General features: G+C 40.0%; 2 protein-coding genes across 2 annotated transcripts in view; both read left to right on the forward strand.

Annotated features, from left to right (window-relative positions):
* LOC118415427 (battenin-like) overlaps positions 1 to 9,456 on the forward strand; it is an 11,346-nt gene extending 1,890 nt beyond the window's left edge. The window contains exons 2-15 of the mRNA XM_035820037.1: positions 809 to 860; positions 1,286 to 1,367; positions 2,015 to 2,086; positions 2,328 to 2,407; positions 2,697 to 2,782; positions 3,005 to 3,077; positions 3,220 to 3,251; positions 3,447 to 3,558; positions 5,552 to 5,667; positions 5,930 to 5,976; positions 6,324 to 6,451; positions 7,558 to 7,651; positions 8,266 to 8,406; positions 8,983 to 9,456. Coding sequence (XP_035675930.1) covers positions 809 to 860; positions 1,286 to 1,367; positions 2,015 to 2,086; positions 2,328 to 2,407; positions 2,697 to 2,782; positions 3,005 to 3,077; positions 3,220 to 3,251; positions 3,447 to 3,558; positions 5,552 to 5,667; positions 5,930 to 5,976; positions 6,324 to 6,451; positions 7,558 to 7,651; positions 8,266 to 8,406; positions 8,983 to 9,099 — 1,232 coding nt within the window. The 3' untranslated portion in view covers positions 9,100 to 9,456. The remainder of the gene's footprint in view (positions 1 to 808; positions 861 to 1,285; positions 1,368 to 2,014; positions 2,087 to 2,327; positions 2,408 to 2,696; positions 2,783 to 3,004; positions 3,078 to 3,219; positions 3,252 to 3,446; positions 3,559 to 5,551; positions 5,668 to 5,929; positions 5,977 to 6,323; positions 6,452 to 7,557; positions 7,652 to 8,265; positions 8,407 to 8,982) is intronic.
* Positions 9,457 to 13,090: 3,634 nt separating this feature from the next.
* Positions 13,091 to 22,339, forward strand: LOC118415428 (cytochrome P450 2J2-like). The gene is made up of 10 exons (XM_035820038.1): positions 13,091 to 13,264; positions 14,012 to 14,204; positions 15,131 to 15,261; positions 15,966 to 16,063; positions 17,084 to 17,188; positions 17,783 to 17,962; positions 18,642 to 18,765; positions 19,581 to 19,750; positions 20,322 to 20,473; positions 21,178 to 22,339. Exons 1-10 carry the CDS (start codon positions 13,091 to 13,093, stop codon positions 21,357 to 21,359), a joined length of 1,509 nt encoding a protein of 502 aa, XP_035675931.1. The 3' UTR covers positions 21,360 to 22,339.
* The last annotated feature ends 403 nt before the right edge of the window (positions 22,340 to 22,742 follow it).

A 22,742-nucleotide genomic window follows, 5' to 3' on the forward strand; every position in this document is an offset into this window, starting at 1 on the left:
CAGTAGAGAGAGTCAAACTGTTTTGTTTAGTTTAACCTCCTTGGTTTAACGTACCTGGCACCCATGTTATTTTCTGGAGTGGCGACACTGTTTTCAGTAGTTTACAGTTTTAATAATCAAACTGTGTGTAAGTTTGACGGCATGGTCGAGCCTGTTACTGTCTGTAAAATATTGCACAGATTTTGTTATTTTCTGAAGATCTGGTTGTGTTTTCCAGCGATAGAAATCATTGACTGTTGGGTACTGTTTCGGTAGAAAGAATCAAACTGTTTTGTATAGTTTGATGGCAGTAACCTTGTCATTTTCTGAAGACCTGGTTCTTTGTTACAGCTATGGAAAGCATTAAACTGTTGGTTACTTTTATGACATTGAGTCTTTGTGTCTTAATCCTCTCTAATCCCCTTGGCAATTAGCACAGTGTGTGATCCGACCAGTGGTGCAGAAAAAGTGTCCAAAAAGTGTGGCACTATCCAAAAAGTGTGGTATTATCTTATGCAAATTTTACATAATCCCACACTTTTTGGATAGTACAACACTTTTTCTGCACTATGTGGATATAATCACAGTAATTGAAGGGCTCCCATTGGCTGAGGGGTAGTGGCCATGTTCTAATGTATCCATAGACCATGCCAGGTCGTTGCCCCATGTATACTGGATATTACTAGAGTTGTTTGAGGTATTGATCCTGGTTTATGGAATAATGTGCATCATAAGTACTAATGATAGTTGAAGAAATATTTCTTAGCAAGTTCCAAGTATTATTGGACTATGTCTTACTGTCAGACTTATACCTAATTCACTTATACAGCTCCTCAAGAGAGTGTCAAGACATTCGCCTGGAGGAACATAGTTGCCTTTTGGTTAGTATCATTGTTTTAAGCGACATGTATGTGTGTGTGTGTGTGTGTGTGTAAGTGTATGTACGTATGTGTGTGTGTGTGTGTGTATACGTGTGTGTGTGTGTGTAAGTGTATGTACATATGTGTGTGTGTATGTGTGTGTGTGTGTACGTAAGTATGTGTGTGTATGTGTTTATACATACTAGTATGTGTGTGTGTGTGCGTGTGTGTGTCTGCCTGTATGTGTGTTAGTGTGTATGTGTGTCTGTCTGTGTGTGCATGTGTGTGTGTGTGTGTGTGTTGTATTTGATTTTGTATTTTGCTGTATATTGATGAAACACAAGATATCATAACATCTTTCCCCTTTTACAACTATTATTATTATGTATGTTAATGTGCTTTGTTTGTATTTCAGATTTATGTAAGTTATTGTTATTTTTTCTCAGGTTCCTTGGGCTATGCAATAACTTTGGCTATGTGGTGATGTTGAGTGCAGCTCACGACATCCTCAAACAAGAAGAACATCAGGTCAGTACAGTAACATGCATGTTTACTCTAGAATACACTCTGACTGTGCAAGACATGAACACATCATCATTGATATGATGTAGGTGTGTGCATTTTGAGGGTCAATTTAGTGATATTATAAGGTCACCATTTTTATCTTTGAAACAAAATTACAGAAAAGTCTCCTTCACTGGTTGACATGAAACACAGCGTATGGGCTCAAATCACAGCATAGGCAATCCAAATCACAGCATAGGGGCCCAAATCACAGCATAGGGGCCCAAATCACAGTATAGGGGATACAAATCACAGCAGAATTGATACAAATTGGAGCATAGGGGATACAAATGCTGCCGCACCGCGTGCCTGCGAAGCTGGTGTGTTACACCGAATGGCGGTTATACCGGCTATATAGATACAGATACAGATACAAATCACAGCATAGAGGATCAAAGCACAGCACAGGGACCCATATCATAGAATATGAGATACAAATCACAGCGTAGGGTCCCATTACACTCCTAAACGGAGTCTTAATAAATTGTCTATTTCCACTGATGAATATGTGTGTGCGAGTCCCTTGTGCAATGTACTGTATACAAGACTCTTATATATGTGAAGATCCTTCAAACTGTACGGTAAGAAACAAGATATTTTTGTCCGCACAGGGAAACTCTACTGTAGCCCATAGCGGCTTCAACAAGTCCAACCAGTATGACTGCAATCCTATATCAACAGGGGTAGGTGGTGTCTATTTAATGATAATCTGGTTATCTTATTTAATGATAATCTGGTTCAACATTGTATGGCATTGTCTTCATCTTTATATTATGTATCATATCATCTTCATATTTGACATTGAAATGAATTATTGAGTTGAAGTTACAGACAGCAACACACGTCATTAACAGAGAAAAGATAAAAAAGATAAAGATTGTGGTGATCTACATGTACATGTACTACTATGTTTTTCCTCTTCAGGCCATACTTCTTGCTGACATCTTACCTGCACTGACAGTAAAGATGACAGCTCCTTACTTCATCCAGTCTATACATTACAGGTGACTATATATCATAATAATTTAATTCAATGTTATTGGAACATGTTTTTGTTTTGTACTCTTAGGTTGGGCTTATTAATTTACACTGTAACTCTTTTAACAACCTTCATATCATTAATTTTTAAGAAGCTCGGTAAAACAGAAATATGTTGAGCGATACATGTACTAGTAACACAAAATATGCATTGGATAATAAAAAAAAAGTATGCATATATCGGGTATATTGTACAGAGAAAGTTTATGCATTGTCATGTATGATTCTAACAGTGTTTTAATGTGTTGCTTACAGCATAAAAGTAGCTGGTGTTGTGCTGTTTGGTGCGGCAAGTTTTCTAATCGTGGCCTTCTCACACACGGTGGAGATCAGTGTTCTAGGTAAGGAAGGAAGTCCATTGAAGATATGGCTTCCAATATTCTATATTCAGAACATGAGAAAGTATATATATAGTAGATAATGCCTGTATTTTGAAACTGAAATCATTGTACAAGTTTTTTTGCTTTGAGTTTGAAAGTCAACTTTTCTGTATCAAAATCTTGCACTCATGATAAAGATTTAGAAAAAGAGTTGGTTAAGTTTTTTTTTTTTTACCTTTGCAGGTGTTGCCTGTGCCAGTATAGCATCAGGACTAGGAGAGCTGACGTTTCTAGGACTGACGTCTTTTTATCACAGGTAATAACTGATAATATTGTTACATACATATTCTTATTTATAAGTCTTTATGGAAGGGCTAATTAATGATGATTGTTATAAACAACATATATGCATGTACTGTGATCTTTGTTCTGACCATTTCCTTTGTGTCCCACTACAGGTCATCTGTGTCTGCTTGGTCATCAGGAACAGGTATGTTAGGCCATCATGATTTGCAGTTGTATTTGTTTCTCAAAATTTTTTTTCTCCTCCAGAATAAGGAAAATAACATTAAGGATGTTAAGCTTTATTCTATACATTTCTACCTGTTTTTTGTCCTGCCATACATGGCAATGTGTACAATTATCATGCAATAAAGTTCTTCTAAATCCTCCCCCAACCCCCCAGGTGGTGCAGGTGTGGGTGGGGCTCTCTCTTACGCCGGCCTTCTGCAGATCGGAGTCTCAGCCAGAAACTCCCTTCTTATCATGCTCGTCGTGCCTTTTACTCTGTCTATTAGGTAAGTCTTAGGTAACATGTCTATTAAAGGTAAGTTTACTTTAGGGGAAAATGTTGTGTTTCCTGTTTCAGTCCTGTTTCAGGTAGAAAGGGATTATCTTTTTTTTTCTTGTAAATTTTTTTAGGCCGGCCAAAACTCTAGTATGACATATTTTTCTACCCAACAAAGTAAACTGCATGAGGGCACTTGTCTTTCCTTGTCAAACTTTGATTTTGTGCATAATGGTTACACTTATCCTTCATTAGATAGGACGTGTAGTGATTTAATTTCAATAGGAAGCAGGCTTATTAAAAAATCTAACTGGAAGATATGTGACTCCACTGCCCATCCCCCCCAAAAAATCTAGGGTTGGCAGGTTTTGTTTATAGGGAAACAGGAAACACAACATTTTTTCCCTATGCCTAAACAACTCGTTCATTGACTGTCCGCATTTCTTGATTTTACAACAATTTGTAATGATACTGGAGTATCTAAACCATTTCACATTGTTATTTTTAATGATGCTAGTCATGCTACTATTATTTCATCAAAGAAGTTACTAGAAGCAGGCTGTTTAGTATATGTACGTAATGCTTAATAGGAACCCTTTTCAAAGGTTTAAGTAACTTAACTAATCACTGAGTGGCAAGATATGTTTCAATCTCTGCTCTAAGACAGTTCTTTACGTTATTGAAATCAATCCATGTTGATAGCTACAGGTTATATCAGGGACTTTGTAACAGTTACAGAAATTGTAAGTCAATCATGATCATTTACCAAAGTTAACAATATATTACAAATCGGGTAAAGGTGGTATCTCTTAGCACTTGGGGCACCTGTGCGTCACTGTGGGGTTCGAAAGGTTACAAATTTCAGAGATAAAGAACAAATTTTCTTATCATTCATAGCTTTGGGAAAATGACACAACAAATTTTGTTATGTTTTGTGCACAGTCAAACCTGTCTATAGCAGCCACTTAAGGGACTGGTCAAAATTGGCTATATAGAGAGGTGGCCACTATAGAGAATATGCTAATTAGTTGACCACAAGCAATAAATTACACATGGTTTTAGTACCCACAGTACTGTACATGTACTGCAATGATTTGTACACTATATGTATTAAGAAAACAAAAACTACAAAAAGTTTTAAATGTTACTACAGTTCATATTGTCTGAAGAGACCGGTATCGCCATATTTCTTTCATCTTTCGTCTTGTATCCTTTGATACTTCGCCGTCCGTGTGTTCCCGCTCGCGTTCACACATCAGATTCGCCCATTATGCTAATGTGGTACTCACAAGAAAAGTCTCGTCATTTTAGATGTATCTCTTAATAAATGTAAGAATAAAATCCACCATAGTCTGAAGTTCATACATGTATTATTTTGTCTTTGTAACAATTTATTAAGAAAGTTTTTGTGCTGTAGATTAACCTAAGCGATAGTGTATTAGAATGTAACTTTAACACAATTTACCTCCATAATCTTGGTGTCCTCTATTGACCTTATATGACCTCATTTGTCAGCGGGTATGAGTAGCGCCAGTTTATGAAGTTTTGTTTTGGAAATAAGTCAAAGAGGTTTTAAACCCGGCATAGGGTGACGATACGGCTGCTGTATATGGCCGAACGCGTGCCGAAACATAGATCAGCGGTCCGCGTGGCCGTAATCAGCAGTGTTTTTGTACCTGCGGGACCGGAAATCGTGTGGCCGTGGCCGCTAAGCCTATTTCTTAATCATTACAAATCCAAGGGACCGACAAAAAGTGGCCACTATGGGCAGGTGGCCGGTATGCAAAGGTGGCCGCTAATACAGGTTTGACTGTATCTTGTTGTCTTCTAAAAGTTCTAAGTCATACTTGTACCTATTACACAATATCTAAATTATAAAAAAATTGGCAAAAATAACACAACAGTGCTATAGTAAATGAACCTTGCAGTGACACACTGGTGCCCCAAGTGCAGTGATATACTACCTTAAGACTTAAGTCACATTTTAATCTGTTTGCCCACAGTTTTTGGTTAATCCTGGAGAAGAGATGGGCCAAACCTGTGATCTCCAGCCCAGTGGCAGACAGAGAACCTTTGTTAGCTGAGTCTGATGGTAGACCACCTCCTGCCAGACAATCAGGTAAGAACAAAAACACATATTCAACGACTTTATGAAAATGTCAGTCTATAAGCAGTTTTGAATCACAAATTAATGAAATGAAATGTTTTATTGCAAATTCATGCCCATGGGGCTAATTGCAAGTGAACAAAATCAAATACATAAATTGATAAAATAAATAATCTAAATTCTAACATGCAAAGATTACTGATTTGGTCTAGCATCTATGATATACATGTAGAAGCCTAAGTATATTATTGTGACTAAAAGTGAATTTGACTTTTTTCAGGGCCAAACCTTTCTCTTGCGCAAAAGTTTCAACTTGTAAAGGTAAAGTATCATTGCTTTTTAAATTCCATGGTTTTTCCCTTTAAATTACTGTAAATGCAGAAATTTTTGCGGTGGTTTTATGTTGGCAGTTTTCGTGTTGCAAATTTACCGCAAACTTAAAACCACCCAGAAAATTTTTCCATGGCAGTAAGAGACTACTGTGCATGGTGCTACCGTAAACTTAAAACCACTGCGAATAGTCCTTTCCCCGCTACCGCGAAATTAAATCCACGGGAACTTAAATGCATTTACAGTATTAGATCCTTTATGCACATTTTTTTTAAAATGTAGAATAACATGCATATTTTGTATCAGGTCCTTTCTAACATGTTGTTTGTATTTTCCAGCCTCTTGTGTGTAAGTACATGGCCCCCCTGTTCCTGGTGTACGTAGCCGAGTACTTCATAAACCAGGGACTGTTTGAGCTCATCTTCTTCAGAAACATCTGGCTCAGCCACTCCGAGCAGTACAGATGGTAGGTCAGCTAAAAGATGTGAAATTTTGTAGTCAAACCTTATCTCAGACCACTCAAGGGACTGAGTTGAATATAAATACTTGTATATATGGAATACAACACGGTGTATTTCGCATCACCCGAGGTACCAGCCCGACTGCGTACCTCGACACATGTTTTGATGCAAAATGCACCAGAAGTTGAGAAAATTTGGTGCCCTCGAATAAACATTGTTACAACAGTAATGTTCCAACGCCCGAATCAGGTATTCGAGTTTTCGACAAAGTATGTTCGAAATATTCGATGGAAGCCTGTGTGATAAAACTTTGAAGCCTGTGTGGTACGGCTTTTTATCACACGGTCCGGAACACCTGTATCGTCCGTTATCGCGGCCCAGGTATGTAGATAGACATATTAGACAGTCACTGTTACAGAGTAAAGTAGAAGTTCTAACATCATGTTCATGTTCAATCTTGATTGGGCCTTGCCTCTGGAATCCCATCAGTGTCACTCACCCGACATGCATGCAGCGAACCTGTAAATACTGTTTGTAATGTCTGTCATAGCATGAGTGGAAGAGTACATGTGGCTCTTCAGTTGTCTGTTAAACTGCTTCAAGATCACTTTCACTTTCATGGTGCGTACCTAAAGCCCGGACTTGGAATTGGACCTAGAAATGTTTAGGTCCAAGTCCAAAAAAAAACTAAATGTCTGGAGCCATGTCCGGACTTGCAAAAAGCTATCTGTCCCTTATATTCCCTTTTGTTGTTCTGAACCATCTAAAACCTTCCATAGACAGTGAAATTTGCACTGGAAAAAGACAAGAAACATTTCGTGTTTACACTGGCTGTATATAATTTGCATGTACATGTATTTTTCACATTGCATTTCAATTCATGCTAATATGCAATTTTATGTGCACCCCCCTCCCCCTCAAAAAAGAAAAATTTCTAACACACATAATATGCAATGATGGTCCGGACCTGAACCTGAACTGCTGGACCTGAATCCGGACCTGAACCTGAATATGAGTTTAGGTACGCACCACTAGTGTCAGCTAAATTGCTTCGAGACCTCTTTCACTTTCATGTAGTTTATGAACCTTATTGATGTTTGTTTCCCACCAGGTTCCAGGTGATTTACCAGATCGGAGTGTTTATCTCGCGCTCTTCCGTCAGTATCGTGCAGATCCACGCGCTGTGGCTCCTCGCTTTCTTCCAGGTGAGATCAAGGACTCCTGTTTCGTCCGCATGTGTCTAATAATTGCCATCAGATTAATGTGAAATAGCCCCGAATTGGTCATACATTTGTGCAAGCACTACAGCAGGGGGCTAGTCCAAGTGGTGTGTGTTCATATTTTTTTCTCGTGATCATGAGCACACTTATATGGTAGAGAAGTTCGTACCCTTTGGTATGGTTAAGGGATCAAATATTCATCCTACTAGAAACCAGGCAGGCACTCTTGTCACTACTTTAAGGCAGCAGCCCTCAAAATGCCCTTGATACATGTTGTAGTTAGTAGTACCTTCAAAGCATTTAAGTTTGCGGTTTGTTTTATATTTGGTAATTTTTGAAATGATCTCTTTTCCCAGCGAACATAAAACCACAACAAAAATTTTTGTAGTATCTTCTGCCATCCTATACACACCCCTTGCCTAAGCACTACATGTACATACTATACATTGTACAGTATTATGATGTGATGGAGGCAACTGATCTTTTTAGCAACCTAAAGGCGTCCTAAAGGCGCCAGTGTTTCCATGATTTAACTGTATGACCTAATAGCACTATCGCAAACTACAAACCACGTAACTATCTAAATATTTTGTTCCCAGTTTGTGAATGTTGGGCTGTTCCTGTTGGAGGTGCTACACCCCTTCCTACCCTCCATCTGGATAGTGTTTGCCATGATCCTGTGGGAGGGTCTGTTGGGGGGAGCCGCCTACGTCAACACTTTCTACAAAATGTCCAAAGAGGTAGGTTTGTCTCAATTGTGCTCTTTTAGTGTGTGATCATTCCATTTCACTGCCTCCACTGTTATTGTCACTTGTACACGTGCACACACACACACATGCACACACACACACACACATGCACACACACACACACACACACATGCATACTCAGTTTCTCACACACATTTAGCTCATATGTTATCCCTTATTGTTAAAGTAATAAGGATGTTACTGGATTTGTTTTACTGGATTTGTTTCTCGACTAGGACGCCAAATGGAGGCCTTTCATAAGAAGATTACCTCATATATTATCTCGTGGTCATTGTTTGTCTGACTGAGTGTCATTTTTGTCACTTACAATTAGCCCTTGGGCAAGAACTTGCAATAAACTGATCATAAACTTATCATTAAAGAACCCGCCAGACTGAGTGAATGAAATGAATCTGTTCGGATTGTAGAACTTGAATAGTTCACTACAAACCTGGTTGGATATGCCATGAGGCAGTTTATAATTACCAGGACTGGTGCAATACAAAGAAACAAAGAAACATGTCTAAACACTACTGCACTAACATTGTTTTCATAATTTCTACCCAGATTGCAGAAGAGCACAGAGAGTTCTCCCTAGGAGTGACGTCCCAGGCAGACAGCTGTGGGATCGCCGTCGCCGGTGCAATAGCCATTCCTGTACACAATGTACTCTGTTCTCTGTAACCAGAAGCTACAATTGTTGTCCTTTGTCTCTATGGCTGGGCGGTTATGCAAGTGACACGGGTTCGATTCCCGGTATTAACCTTAAAAACATTATTTTAACCGAAATTAGTAAGTTTGGTAAAATATGCGTGTTGAAAAAATCACGAACTCATAGTTTCATCGTAGAATTGTTGCCAGCAATATTTTAGGAAAAGTCACCAAGTTTCGTTGTCCTAAGCACACGTCTTTTGGAAGTTATACGACGTCAAAGTTGGTGCAGGCACTTTTTAATCTAGGTAGGGTTAAACACTGTGGTCTAAGGAGGGGCACCTTACATGACTTTCCCCACTCCATCCAAGGGTGAAAGTGGGTAAATGACTAAGGCCACACCTATTTAATTTCTTGGTTCACGGATTTTTTCATAAAAAATATGGAGCGAGAGGGCGAAATAAAAATAAAAATTGTAAAATGGTTGGGGTAAAGGTAACGGCTAATCCAAAACTAAAGAAAAAAAGTTTTCAGCTTGCAAAAAGTACAAAAACACTATTATTGTACATTAACAGCACCTGTACCCACATTTTAAGGAGCATTTAATATAAAGGCCAATTTGCTACACCAGAAAGTTGGTGAATGGTTTCATTAATGGTGAAAATTTGCTGAGTGGTAATTTTTATTTTTATTTTCCAAAAAATTGGAGCGAGCGAATCCGTGAACCAAGAAATTAAATTGGTGTGGCCTAAGAGAGGTAATAATAATAATATAAAAGGCATTGGAAGGAGAGGGTTGAGCTCTGCCTCCCTACATACAGATACAGTGGAGAAACAACATACTATCCCAAAAGCCTCATAAAGGATATTTTAGTTGTCAACTTACATTAGATTTTACATGTTACCATTGAGTAGTAGAAAGGTACAATGTACATTTGATAATGTATATAATAATTATTATAGAAAGGAATGTTTTTAATTATATCATATTGCAGTATCAAGGGTCAATGAAAAGGTTTTTTTTAAATTTCAAAACAAAAATATTTGTTCGTATATTCAATTGCTTTACATGTCAGTCATAATGTGCATAACAGTGCATAATGTTATTCTCAACATTACTGGCACTCAATTTCAGTGAATACAATGTTCCTGTATGATATTCAGACATGTCATATGTTGATAAGTTAAGTTCAGATATATTGTCAGTTGTCACTACAGTACTCTTCCATTTTGCCAATTTGGTCTTGCCAATGAGAATGTTATAAGAGACTGACTTTTAAATGGAATTATGACAACATAATATTAAAAGAATTTTATGGAAAATTTCACCAGAGATATTATTTACCTTTATCAATTGAATAATTTTAAATTATGGTATGTCATTGTGATTTTTCGAGTGCCTACAAAAATGGAAAATCCAAGTGGTTTTTCTTGTGCATACCAAAATAATGTTGAGTACAATACAATATTTACAACTATATGCCCTCTTGTAATGTCAATTTCTTAGCGTGATCGCTGGTTGGCATTTGTAGTTAAACTTTTCACTAGATCATCCTTGCAATGAAGTCAAACTTGTTCTGAAGCAGTATTTAAACCGTAAATTCCAATACAAAGAAGAAGAAGAAGGCTAAACTTTGTAAATTACCTGACGTTTCTACCGGAATGAATTCTACCAAATTATATATAATTATATGCGAAAACCGCAGACAACTTCTTTCGAAGTATGCCATTCTCCTTCAAGAGAAAAGATTTGCTTCTTACAGTTCGCTAACGTGACTGTGGTGTGGTTTTTCGAACCCTCTTTGTTTATTAATAGTAGTTGATTTAAGTTCAAGGACGATGAACAGGGGCTTTTACACGTCTGGTCCGTTTTGACCGTGCGGTCACTGACTGTACGGTCAATTCTACAGTACGTTTTGATTGCAGGTAAACATTCGGGTAGCAAATATTCTTATTTGCAGAAGTCTTTGTTTATTCTTTTAGTCTGCCTTGGAAACACGTTTGTTTGTTTGAATCTTTGTTTATTCATAAAAGCTAAAATCGGCATGTAGGCCCCTTTTAATTGAGGTATTAAATGAGGGAAGAGGTAAGGGTCAGACAAAATAATTATAACAGTGGTACAATTTACATCGTTTAAAGTTCTAATAAGTCTATACAATTTTTTTTACATATGCATAGTACAAAAACATAATAGTGAGTGCTGTTGCATGATTCCAACCCGTCCGTTTCGGCTGTTATGAAAAGGTAAATTAAAACTTTAATCCTGTTGTTATCTTTCATATCAACGAGAATGACGTGCATGTTACAATAATTTCTCTCTGAACATTTAACTCCTGAAATTTCTGTAGTTTTAACTAAATTTAGTTGAACGGAAGGACTGTGGAATTGCGGCAGCATTTACAAATGACCTCAGGCAAACCGCATGACCGTAGTGCAGAGCTAAATGTCAGGGACATGTGCAAATACTTCTGCAATGCGATATCCTTGGCATTTGGGAGCGCTAAAAAGCGTCCTCTAGGTCACAGTTACGACATGTCTCACTACCTTCTTTCCTTCATAGGGGCGGACCGGTGATGGCTGTGAGCGGGTGAGGAAAAAAGGCGAAAATCCCGATTTAGACACATTTTATTTAGATGTTGAGACTTCCGATATCTTTGACAGTTTTTTTTTCTGTATCTAAATAGAAATTGTTATCGTAGTTTTGTAGCCTGATTAAAATTCTCACTTATAGCAGCAACAGAATGGCAAAGAACAAAGTTACTATTATACTTAGTTACTAAGTTGAAAATAACTCTAGTCTAGTCACAAACGCTCTATTGTACTTAGTTCGTTCCGCTTGATAATTGGTTTGCAACGGCCTTGTACTTATATAAATTGCCCTTGAAACGCGTACTAATCAGAGTCAAATATAACGCTAGTTTACTTTTATCCGTAGGGTACCCTTTTTCCGTTCTTTTAAACAGGGTATTTAGGAGTATCAATTCAAGTACGTTCGTTTCAAAATGTCATATCTTGATATTTTCTACTGAGTGAAAATGTTGCAATTTGAAACCAGCGTCCCTTAATGTCCCTTTTTTTTCTTCAAAATAACGGATATAGGCTACCAAACGGATAAAGGTGAACTAAGCGTTAATAAAAAGTATCCCAAGTAAGCAATTCTTTGCCAATGCAGCATATTTCTCTATAACATTGTTGTTTTTACACCCAAGCAATAATGGGTTACCTGAAAACAGGTTGAACGACCTGAGTGTATACTCTGTTCTAAAACAAATATACTAAACTAATTCCAAATCACGCGTAGTGTCAGGTGGGCAACTATTGTCTATTTCCATATTTTCTGTCTCTGACCATAAACTGTGTACGTAAAGTTTCCTGAACAAACAGTTGCTTTTAATATGCATAGTCATGCTATGAATATATCGCGTTATTATATTTTTGAAAGGACTGAAGGTTATCAAGGACGTGACCTCCTGACCTCAACGAATTGTTGACAGAGAGGTCGGATCGCACACTGGCATGGCACACAGTAGGAGCGTACCAATACTAACCGTTTTAAGGGGTTGGGAAGGAAAATACAAAAGTCATATCAACGCAGGAGGCTGCTAAAATATCAATTCTCTATTGTACCAGTCTTAGATCTTAAAGGAATGTTCTATCGTTAAGAATTTGTTCAAACATTTGACCTAGAAAATACAACAATACGTTACACACACATACACACATACACACGCACCCCCTAGCCCAAGGCGTTTCTTGGTCTGTCCCTCGGGTGAAGTGTCTCAGTTTTCAGAGACGTGACACCGATCAGCTGACAGACCTTCAAGGTTTAGGCACGGTGGCCTATTACTCAGCAAAAAATCTGAGTATAAAAACACACAACAAGACCAGTCGACCAGAAACTACGCTACCGGTCTTTCCACTGTGAGCTACCGCAAGAAGCCTTTAATAGAAGACTCAAGAACGCAGCTGTGGCGAAGAAAAGGGTGACACTTCAAGCGTGACCTCCTTCTTCTTGAAGACTCGCCATGTCACTACTTCTGCACGTCGTGTCCGGAGTCCGGACGTTTCTAGACTTGCAGACGATCTTGGTCCTGTTGGTGTCGTTCTTAGGCGTCCTGTGGTTCGTCAGGAGAGGTAGAAACTACCCGCCTGGTCACTGGAAGTGGCCAATCCTCGGGAACATACCTCACATTTATAAGGTGGGTGAATCGACTTGTAGTTTGTTGTGTAAAGTATACAGAAGCCTTGCACTTTAGTACATGTATGCAAAAGTACTAGTAGTCGTGTGGAACGTAAGTTGGTAGTCTGTAAACCACTGCTTTCACGTGAAGACACGACCTATGGTACTGTACACGTTTATAGAAGGGATCGATTGACCATATGTGCGCGTGTGGCCCGGGGTTTCGCTGGCATTATTTTCTGCTCGAGCGGTCATTTACAGTAGGGGTGTAATGGCCCTAGCCTTTTACCCACAGCGGCATAGCGCTCTCAGTTGGCCGATTTCTATCTGCTGGTCACATTTTTTTCTCTGATCGCCACCGCTTTGTGGTCGTTTGCCAAATTGTGCGTATTATTAGCAGAAACAGTGGCTCGTACATTTTGGCCGAATCTCGTTTGTCGTACGGTCGTCGCACGATTGTAAGACGAAGACATTATTGCGAATGTCGTACACGTATCGTAGTAAATCAAAGTTTCTTCTTTTACCATATGCTGAGATACCACCGACATTTACCATATGCTGAGATACCACCGACACCACCGGTGGTTTCAAACTGCAATTTGTTTTGAAAATACACATTGTGTCTTTCAATCTGTCGCCACAGTCCGTCGACTTCATATCCCTAGATAACATGTTTTCAAAAACAACGCATATAGGTTACCCCGCGGATAAAGGTGAAGTAGCGTTATTACTTGGAAAACGTGTAACTCTGCTATCACCCCTTTAGGACCCTCACCTAGTGTACACGCGCTGGGCCCAGCGGTACGGCCCGGTACTGCACGTGCAGCTGGGACAGAAGGACGCCGTGGTGCTGAACGGGTACGAGACCGTGCACAAGGCCTTCGTGGGGAAGGCAGAGGACTTCTCAGGCAGACCCACATTCATCTACTTCGTCGACAAGATTTCGGAGGGCGGCAAAGGTAAGGCATATTCCGTTTAGTCCATGTTTAACAATACAATGTACCTCCATTTTTCAAAGAGAAGATTAAAATTATCTCCATGAAAAATGGAGATATAGCTTCGGGTCTGTCTGTTTGTCTGGTTGTGTTACCGGATTTTTGTAGACAGCATGACTTGAGAAGCTCTGGATGTATTACGATGATATTTGGTATGTGGGTAGGTGTTGGAAAGACGAAGGGCAAGGTCAATTGTGGGCCTCCTGGTATGTGAACTTGGTACAGCAGCAAAAATTCTGTGAAAGGAATGGAAGGGAATGGAAGGGAATGGAAGGGAATGGAAGGGAATGGAAGGGAATGGATGGTAATGGAAGGGAATGGAATGGAGGGAAATGGGAAGGGAATGGAAGAGAATGAAAAATGGAAGGTTTTGGGAAGGAAAGGAATGAAAAAGAAAGGGAAGGAATGGGAAGGAACGGAGTGGGATGGAAAGGAATGGAATGGAAAGGACAAAAAGGTAAGAAATGCGAAGGAACGGAAAGGAAGGGAAAGAAAAGGAATGGGAAGGATAGGAATGGGAAGGATGGGAATGGAAAGGAAATAAATTGGAAAGAAAGAAAGGAATTGGAAGGAAAGGAATTAATGAGAAGGAAAGGCAGGGAAACTAAAGGAATTGCAAAGAAAGGAATGAAAAGGAAAGGAATGGGAAGAAAATGAAAGGAATTGGAAGGAATATAATGGGAAAGAAAGGATCGAATAGGAAGCAAAGGAACGGGAACGGAAGGAAGGGAATAGAAAGGAATGGGAAAGGGAATGGGAAGGAAGGGTATGGAAAGGAATGGTAAGGAAAGGAACGGAAAGGAAGGGAAAGGAAGGAAATCAAAAGATAAGGAAAGGAAGGGAAGGAAAAGGGGGAAGAAATATACAAGCATTTTTCTCAATCCTTCCAGGTGTGATCTTCGCTCCATACGGCTCCTTCTGGAAGGAACAGCGGAAGTTTACCCTCATGAGCCTGCGGGACTTCGGCTTCGGCAAGCGGAGCATCGAGGGGAAAATCGTCGAGGAATCCCAGGCGCTACAGGTAGGGAGGTAGCCTAGCCTATTACAAGCTCATCGTGAGCTTTTTGGTATCTCCTCGGCACTAAGAGCGTTGCCCACCGCCCAGGTCACTTGGCCCTTTACGTACGGTGATTTTTATGTTCATCGTGAGCTTTTCGGAATCTCCTCGGCACTGAGAGTGTTGCCTACCGTCCAGGTCACTTGGCCTCCTCCGGTGATTTTTACGGGGTGGGATTCAGTTTCCAGTACTAAGTTTACGATGATAACTGCAAAGATAGACTATCAATGATCAATGCTAACCGGGTCTGGGCCAGTAAAGTACCCACATATATGCTAGTCTCGAGAACAATTTTCCACGAGAAAGCCGGTACGAAGAACCGGACTTTAAAACACGTTATGACAAAACGCTGCCGAGCATTTTGGAAAATAAATCTCTGGGAATTCAACAATTGGGGTGAATTCAGGGATACACGTCCCCTTATTTCCGTCTGGTTCTCACATGAAAGTATCTATTTCCTAACGTTTGAAACACCAAGGCATAATGTTTGTAAAATGTTCGTAAGAAGAGTTTTCAGCACCAAGGACAGGTGCCACACTGTGTACTCGAGATATCTGACCTCAACGCTTGTTCGATTATCGTTACTGTCAGTAATATGCTTTCAATGTAAGTAAACATGGTATTGGTGATTTCCTTGTGTAACGTTTTTGTGTGATACATTCTCACAGTCGGAGATCGCCAAGTTTGACGGGCAGCCGTTCAGCACACATCGTCTGCTACAGAACGCCGTGGCTAACGTCATCTGTAATATAGTATTCGGGGATAGGTAAGACTAACAAATACACAAATACAAACTGTAGATGAATAACTGTTTATTTCTTGTCGAGTTGTGGCAAATTGGAATATACAAGTTGTGAAGGGAGGCTTTGATAGATAAATAGAAAAAAATACAACAAATATATAGTCTTCCACTGTGTGTCCCTGTGCGTCAACGTCTTTCCAGTGGTGTGTTTTTTTCTCCTTTCTCGTCTGGCCATTCAGGAACTATCAGGTCTTTTCCCCAGGGTCTCCAAATAACGTTAGAAATATCTCAGCGACCAATGATTTTATTTCATCCATCGGTTGCCCATACAAGCCAACGGTCTCATAGTTGAAAAAATGTATTCCCCTGTGAAATTCAGCTTCGTTCGTTATCTGCTTGTCGACCATTTTGCAGTCACTGGGCGCTGATTGGCTTGTGTCGAATGACACAACAACCAGGGCGGGTCAACAGTGAACATGGCAGGACAGGAAAGCAGAGTAAGAACAAAGCTTAGTTCTAGGACGCGTTTTCGACTCTGCGCGTAGGAGAAAAGAGAAAAACAGAAAACGCCAATTCTGTTCTAAGACTCCTCACTATACTCAGGTGAAAATGAGGACGTTATATGGAGGTCCCGTGTATGGGGAGAGTCACACCCCATGCACGTTAAAGAACCCCACACATGCGATGGTGCGGTGTGAGATGGAGCAAAACCCTTCTGTCTGGAGTTGGTTATTCCCTTCAAATCACCCGAATGGAGGCCTGCAATGGCGAACCTCCATACCGTATCAGCCACACGGTGATTCACATCATTCACCCGGACGGGAGACCTGGCGCATCCCCATCTTGTAACTAGCCAGCGAAAGGGTATGTCACCCCGTAAGGGGCTGTATAACCCCGCCGTTTGTAAACATGTGCGAACATGTGTGTATGGCGGCTTTGAATAGGTGTCCCTTGACACCTGTTCCGCCATACCCTCCATAGTCATTGTATATGGAGAATACTAATAAATAGATAAATAAAGATTGTCTCTCTCTCCCCATACAGGTGGGAATATGACGACCCGCTGTTCCAGCGTATGATGGACGCTCTGGACTACATGGTGTCTACTAACGTGTTCGCGGTTCCGCAGAACTTCATTCCTTTCACCAGGTATCTAATGTCCATTTTGTATAAGCTCCATATTTCACATGTAAACTGCTTATGAAGACGTTACGACCACAAGATTTCAAAATTTTGACGTCACCTTTGTTCCCTGTCAATGCTTCATTTTAGGCATCGATTTCGGGTGAGTTCAATTTTTTCCTATCGTTATGACTAGTATGAGATAAACATTATGGAGATTAATATAGACTTTTTGGACAGACGAGGACAATGTGGCACTGCACTCAAGTTAGTAACTGATTTTTTTCAGGTCTTTTTTTTCGAACCAGTCGAACAAAAAAAAAACGGTTTTGTACCGGTACCCACCGCTAGTGCCTTCAATTTCGTAATTTCTATGTGGAGTTTCCGAGCGAGCTTTGAATCTTTGAGTCTTTATTCATTATACCATTTCGCAGACTTGAAACATCAAGTCTGAATTATGATGGCATTTACATACAGATACACACGTTACTGGAGAATTGACGGATTGTGAGAGTGTATGTGTTGGAGCAAATCAATCAATCAATCAATCAATCATTCAATCAACCAATAACGTTCAGTCAATGAGCGTTCCGTAAAACCCTCTGTGTTCCTTCTCCCTAGGTACATCCCCGGGTGGGAGGGCCGCCTGGAGCCGTGGATGAAGAAGTTCCTGTCCATCATGGGGTACCTGCGGGAGGAACTGGACAAACACAAGGCCAGCTTCGACCCGAACGACCTGAGGGACTTCATAGATGCCTACCTGTTAGAGATACAGAAACAGAAGGGCGTGGAAGGAACGAGGTTTGTTTGCTTGTTTGTTTGTTTGTTTCGGGAAGCAAAAGACGATAAACCGGACCTTGAGTAAATAGACCGCCTTTAGGGGTAACGCACCATAATTTGTTTTTTAAACTGAAGATTCAATTTGCGTAATATCATACTTTTGATCCACTCATACCGGGAAGGACCTCTACTCGTTTACTCTTTTTTTGTACGTGTGATGGGTTCGTTAACGTGCTCGAAATATGACACTGCTCAAACATGGGCCTCTGGCTTTACATCCTATCCGAGAGGACGTCTCAGTCACATATGCACCGGTGCCCACAGAGGGTGTAGCCCCGGCCGGGCTCTGAAGCCACATATTTGTCTCGTTGGACGGCTGAATACCTATGGGATACAACTCACGATCAGTGTTTTCACGATTGGGTTACGGCGGCAGAGCCCCGGTTTGACTTTAACTGTGCTTAAAAAAAATCGGTCCCCAGCCGTGCCCAAAATCAGCCCGGTAGTCAAAGGGTGTCTTATTGTGTACAAAAGCCCATTTTTCAGTTGTGACCGTAGCATGGCCGAAGTCGAGTAAGGAAAAAGTGTAAAGCGTACATCATAAGGCAGCAACATCGGGGCTTGCAAGGGAATCAAACCAAGAACCATTATATTCCAAGTAATCACCCATAACTATAATGCCACTTTTCCACCTTGTAAGGTTTAAGGAAGACCAGCTGCTGCAGATCATGAGAGACATGTTTTTTGCCGGTGCGGAGACGACTGCCACCACCATCCGATGGACTCTGTTCTACATGGTGATTTACCCGGACGTGCAACGTAAGGTAAGGATAACCTTATCTCTAAGCAGTTGTAAGGATCGGGTCAATTTTGTTAAAGGGTATCGCGAAGATGTTACGTTAAAAGGTTGTTGTTCGCATTGTACTGTCTAGTGGCAGGCAGTTCAGAAATTAGGTTTCCTTTTTATTTCTGTAACAGAGTCTACTTAAACATACACTCACAAAACTTTTACATATACTCATAAAACTTCCTCGTTCCCTTCGCTTACTCTGTGGTTTTATCCTGTGACTGTATAAAGGACTAGGCGTTAACTTGATGATATCATGTACACCTCAGGGCGGGTCATTAACCCTTAAGCTTAATTCATACCCTTTGAGGCTAAGTAGTGGCTTTTACCTTACCGAAATTAGATACAAAAGTCGTAATGGAGTACATATGCTGACGGGAATTCTAATACTACTCCAAAACATTGGTTCTAACGTTCTAAAAGTTTGAAAATACATAGGTTCAAATACTCAGTGATGCTAAAACAGAGCTTAAGATGGTTTTGTGAAGTGTAGTAAAATCAAAAATAGTCAAAAATAAGAATAAAAGTGGAAATTAAGAAAAACCTGTTGAATATTGTAGTACTACGCTAGAAAGCAGTTACTCAAGCAACTGGAAATGTTTTTGGAAACGGTTAGTATGTTGTTTTTCGTCAGTGACACTGTTACGTTGTTTGAAACCGTTTTCAAAATCATATATCCAGTTGCTTGAGTAACTGCTTTTAGGTGTATCTTATCACCTGGATGTCTTACCTTAAGCGACGTGTTTTAGTACTAGTTACGATTTAACAATGATAGTCTATTTCCTGTTCAAGGTTTACGAGGAGATAGATCAGTTGTTGGGGAAGACTCCACCGTCCGTGTCCCATCGGAGCCAGCTGCCGTACACGGACGCCGTGCTGGCGGAGGTACAGCGGATAGCAACCGTCGTGCCCCTCGGTATCCCCCGGGCTACCAGCAACGACACAACCCTGAACGGATACAAGTGAGTTTTCAATGGGTAACATTTGGGGAATATCATGACACTATATTATGGTGGTCAATGTATCATGAGTGTTACTATCTATATCCATTTCGTTTCATTTCATCTCATTTCGTTTCGTACTTTCCGTAAAACGCTATTCATCGCCCAAGCAGAGGTTTGAGAAGGGCCGGTTACAGTCTTCTGATTGGTGTCCGTTAATTTTCTGACTGTTTGCCTTCTTAGTTTTGACGACGATAAAGTAGTGCTAGTTGGTTCAAAGAGCAACAATACTTAACGTATTTCGCCGCCGTCAATGACAACTAAGGAATAAGTCAGTTTGAATTCCGTATTGACATTTTATCGGTTTAGGTAAACACGTTATTCTTGACCCACCGTTAGGCAGGCTTATTATATAACAGAAAATACTACTTCGTCGGCCTCAAAGTTTACCTGAGCTAAACAATATTCGATACGTCACTCAGACGGACTTGAAAGGTTTGCTATGTGACTGATCCCTAGATAGTGCTGTATCTAAGAGAGATTGAAAAATCAACGTCGAAATTTTCTGCATATTTTGGTGATTTTTTTATAGCATTCCCAAGGACTGGATCCTGTTTGTGAACCTGTGGTCGGTGCACCACGACCCCCAGCGCTGGCCTGACCCCGAGAGGTTTGACCCTGGTAGGTTCCTGGACGAAAACGGCAAGTTCCAGAAACCGGAGGGGTTCATTCCATTCTCCACAGGTACGTCAAGCATTTTTTTTTTTCAATTCTGGGGGTTATATGGACTACAAAACTTCAACTTCATTCTCTTTACTTTCCTTGGGGTTATATTTGAATAGACAGACTTTGTCAAAGCACAAACACAAATGCACACACAGACACGCACGCGCGCACAGACGCACATGTGGATTGAGAGAGATGATTATAAGGTGGCCATGGGTTCCCACGTGCGTATATACTCAAGTCCGTATGAGGTCCGTACGGACTTAGCCTCTACCAGGCCCCTCGGGACGTTGGAAAATATTAGAAATCGGATAGATATAGCCAACTAACATATCAGAGAAGTTAGCTGGTCGCAAACTGTACTCCTCGGACAGCTAACTCCTCTGGCTTGTTATGTGTCTATATTTGTCCAATTTCTACTATTTGTCCATGGTCAAGCGACCTGTGGAGCCTGGTAAAGGCTAAGAATTCCACACGCGTACGGACCTCAGACGAACTAGAATATATACGCACGTGTGATGTAAGTGTATTTCTAAACGTGAAATGTCCGAAAGATTGCGAATAGACTTTCTAGGCAAACTCATCAACATTGTGGTGATACATCGGATTTTAAACAGACGTTTAGACCCAACTGCGTTTTTTTAAATAAATAAACTGCGCTTTTTAATATCATTTATGTACCACTGTGAACTACGCAAGTTGACAATATATATATTTTCCAGGCCATCGAGTGTGTCTGGGCGAGCAGTTGGCGAGGGTGGAGATTTTCATCTTCGTCATCACACTGCTGCAGCACTTTGAGCTCAAACTGCCAGAGGGCGCTCCTGTACCGTCCCGCAAAGGAACGATGGGCGTGACCCATGCACCGCAACCTCACAACATTGTGGCAATCCCACGAGATTAGATTTGCAGACATAGATAGTCCACAAAGATAAATTGAATTTACATCAGTATACCAATTAATAAAAAGCTTGTTATTAATGCTTTGTACTTCATTTTTGGGGATTTTTTGGCAAAACACTGCTCTTCGTATGTACTACCTGTAACTTTAATAGTTTGATACACAGGAGAATACTATTAAGCCCCTAGGTAAACTTGTTATAAAACGACGTCAAAATTATGACTTATATGACCTAACTGGTTTTATTTACAATGTTATAATGAATTGAGAGGTAAACGTGATTTTATTAATAATAAAATAGTATGAAGCAATGTAATATTGTAAGACCCCGTTTGTAGTAAATTGATGTTTCTTTTCTTAAAATGCCACGGATGGTAAAATTTGGAGGACACAGCAGACAAGGTCAAGTTGTGACGGTCTATTTTTGTATGGTGCATAACCAAGTATTATTACAGTAACACATTTGATAATTATTACTTAAGCACTGCGTAAGTACCAAAATTTCGCACTACTGAGTGAAAGAAAACACCTCATAAAAGCAAACACCTGTCGTCAAGTGGTACTTTGAATCCACCGACAACAAAGAAATTGTGAAGTACTTTTGTGAACACCAACAACTGAAATCATAGGAACTTCATGCACGCAACAGAAAGTTACATTGAATTTCGTACGGCCAACTACAAACTAAAGAATATTAATTTTACAAAAATCTTCAAATTCTACTTACTAAACAATATAGGTTTACATTAATTAGTATGCGTGAATCCTTAATATCATTTTACAATCAGGTGGGGCTAATCATACGTGGGTTAGAGTACCATTTCTAATCAAAAAGCAATCTTTTATGTATTTACCTATTTTTGCATTGTGCGATTTTCCACATATTAGGATATCATCAAATCTGCATAATATGGTTTCGAGTATTTTGAAATCTGAATAAATGTACACAGATATTTGACTAAAGAAATGTGAATAACTCATTACGTAAGGCGTCATATCTAGAATATTTTATGACAGAGTTGAAATAAGTCATATGTATACTGTACATGTGTTTGCGGTTGCGTCCATGACGTCATATAGCGCCCTCTCTCTCTATATATATATATACTGGTGAGTCATAGACGCGTGCCAAGTCGTCATGAGTGAGAAATGTTCTCAACATTCACCTATATTTCATAGAAATTCACATGCGTTTTGTTGGCAACGCTTAACGTTAAATATAAGAGGGCTGGCAACGTTTGGCGATAAACGCCCTTACTACAGTTCTATGATCTGATCTGTGACTGCATTTTTGGGTATCTAAAACCGGGCGTTCCCTTGCGACTTTCTGGGCAATCTACGATATGACGAAAAAATTGTCAACAGCGTGCTTAACAAGAATTTCAG

The sequence above is a fragment of the Branchiostoma floridae genome, chromosome 5, assembly GCF_000003815.2.
Source record: "Branchiostoma floridae strain S238N-H82 chromosome 5, Bfl_VNyyK, whole genome shotgun sequence".
Taxonomy (NCBI): Eukaryota; Metazoa; Chordata; class Leptocardii; order Amphioxiformes; family Branchiostomatidae; genus Branchiostoma; species Branchiostoma floridae.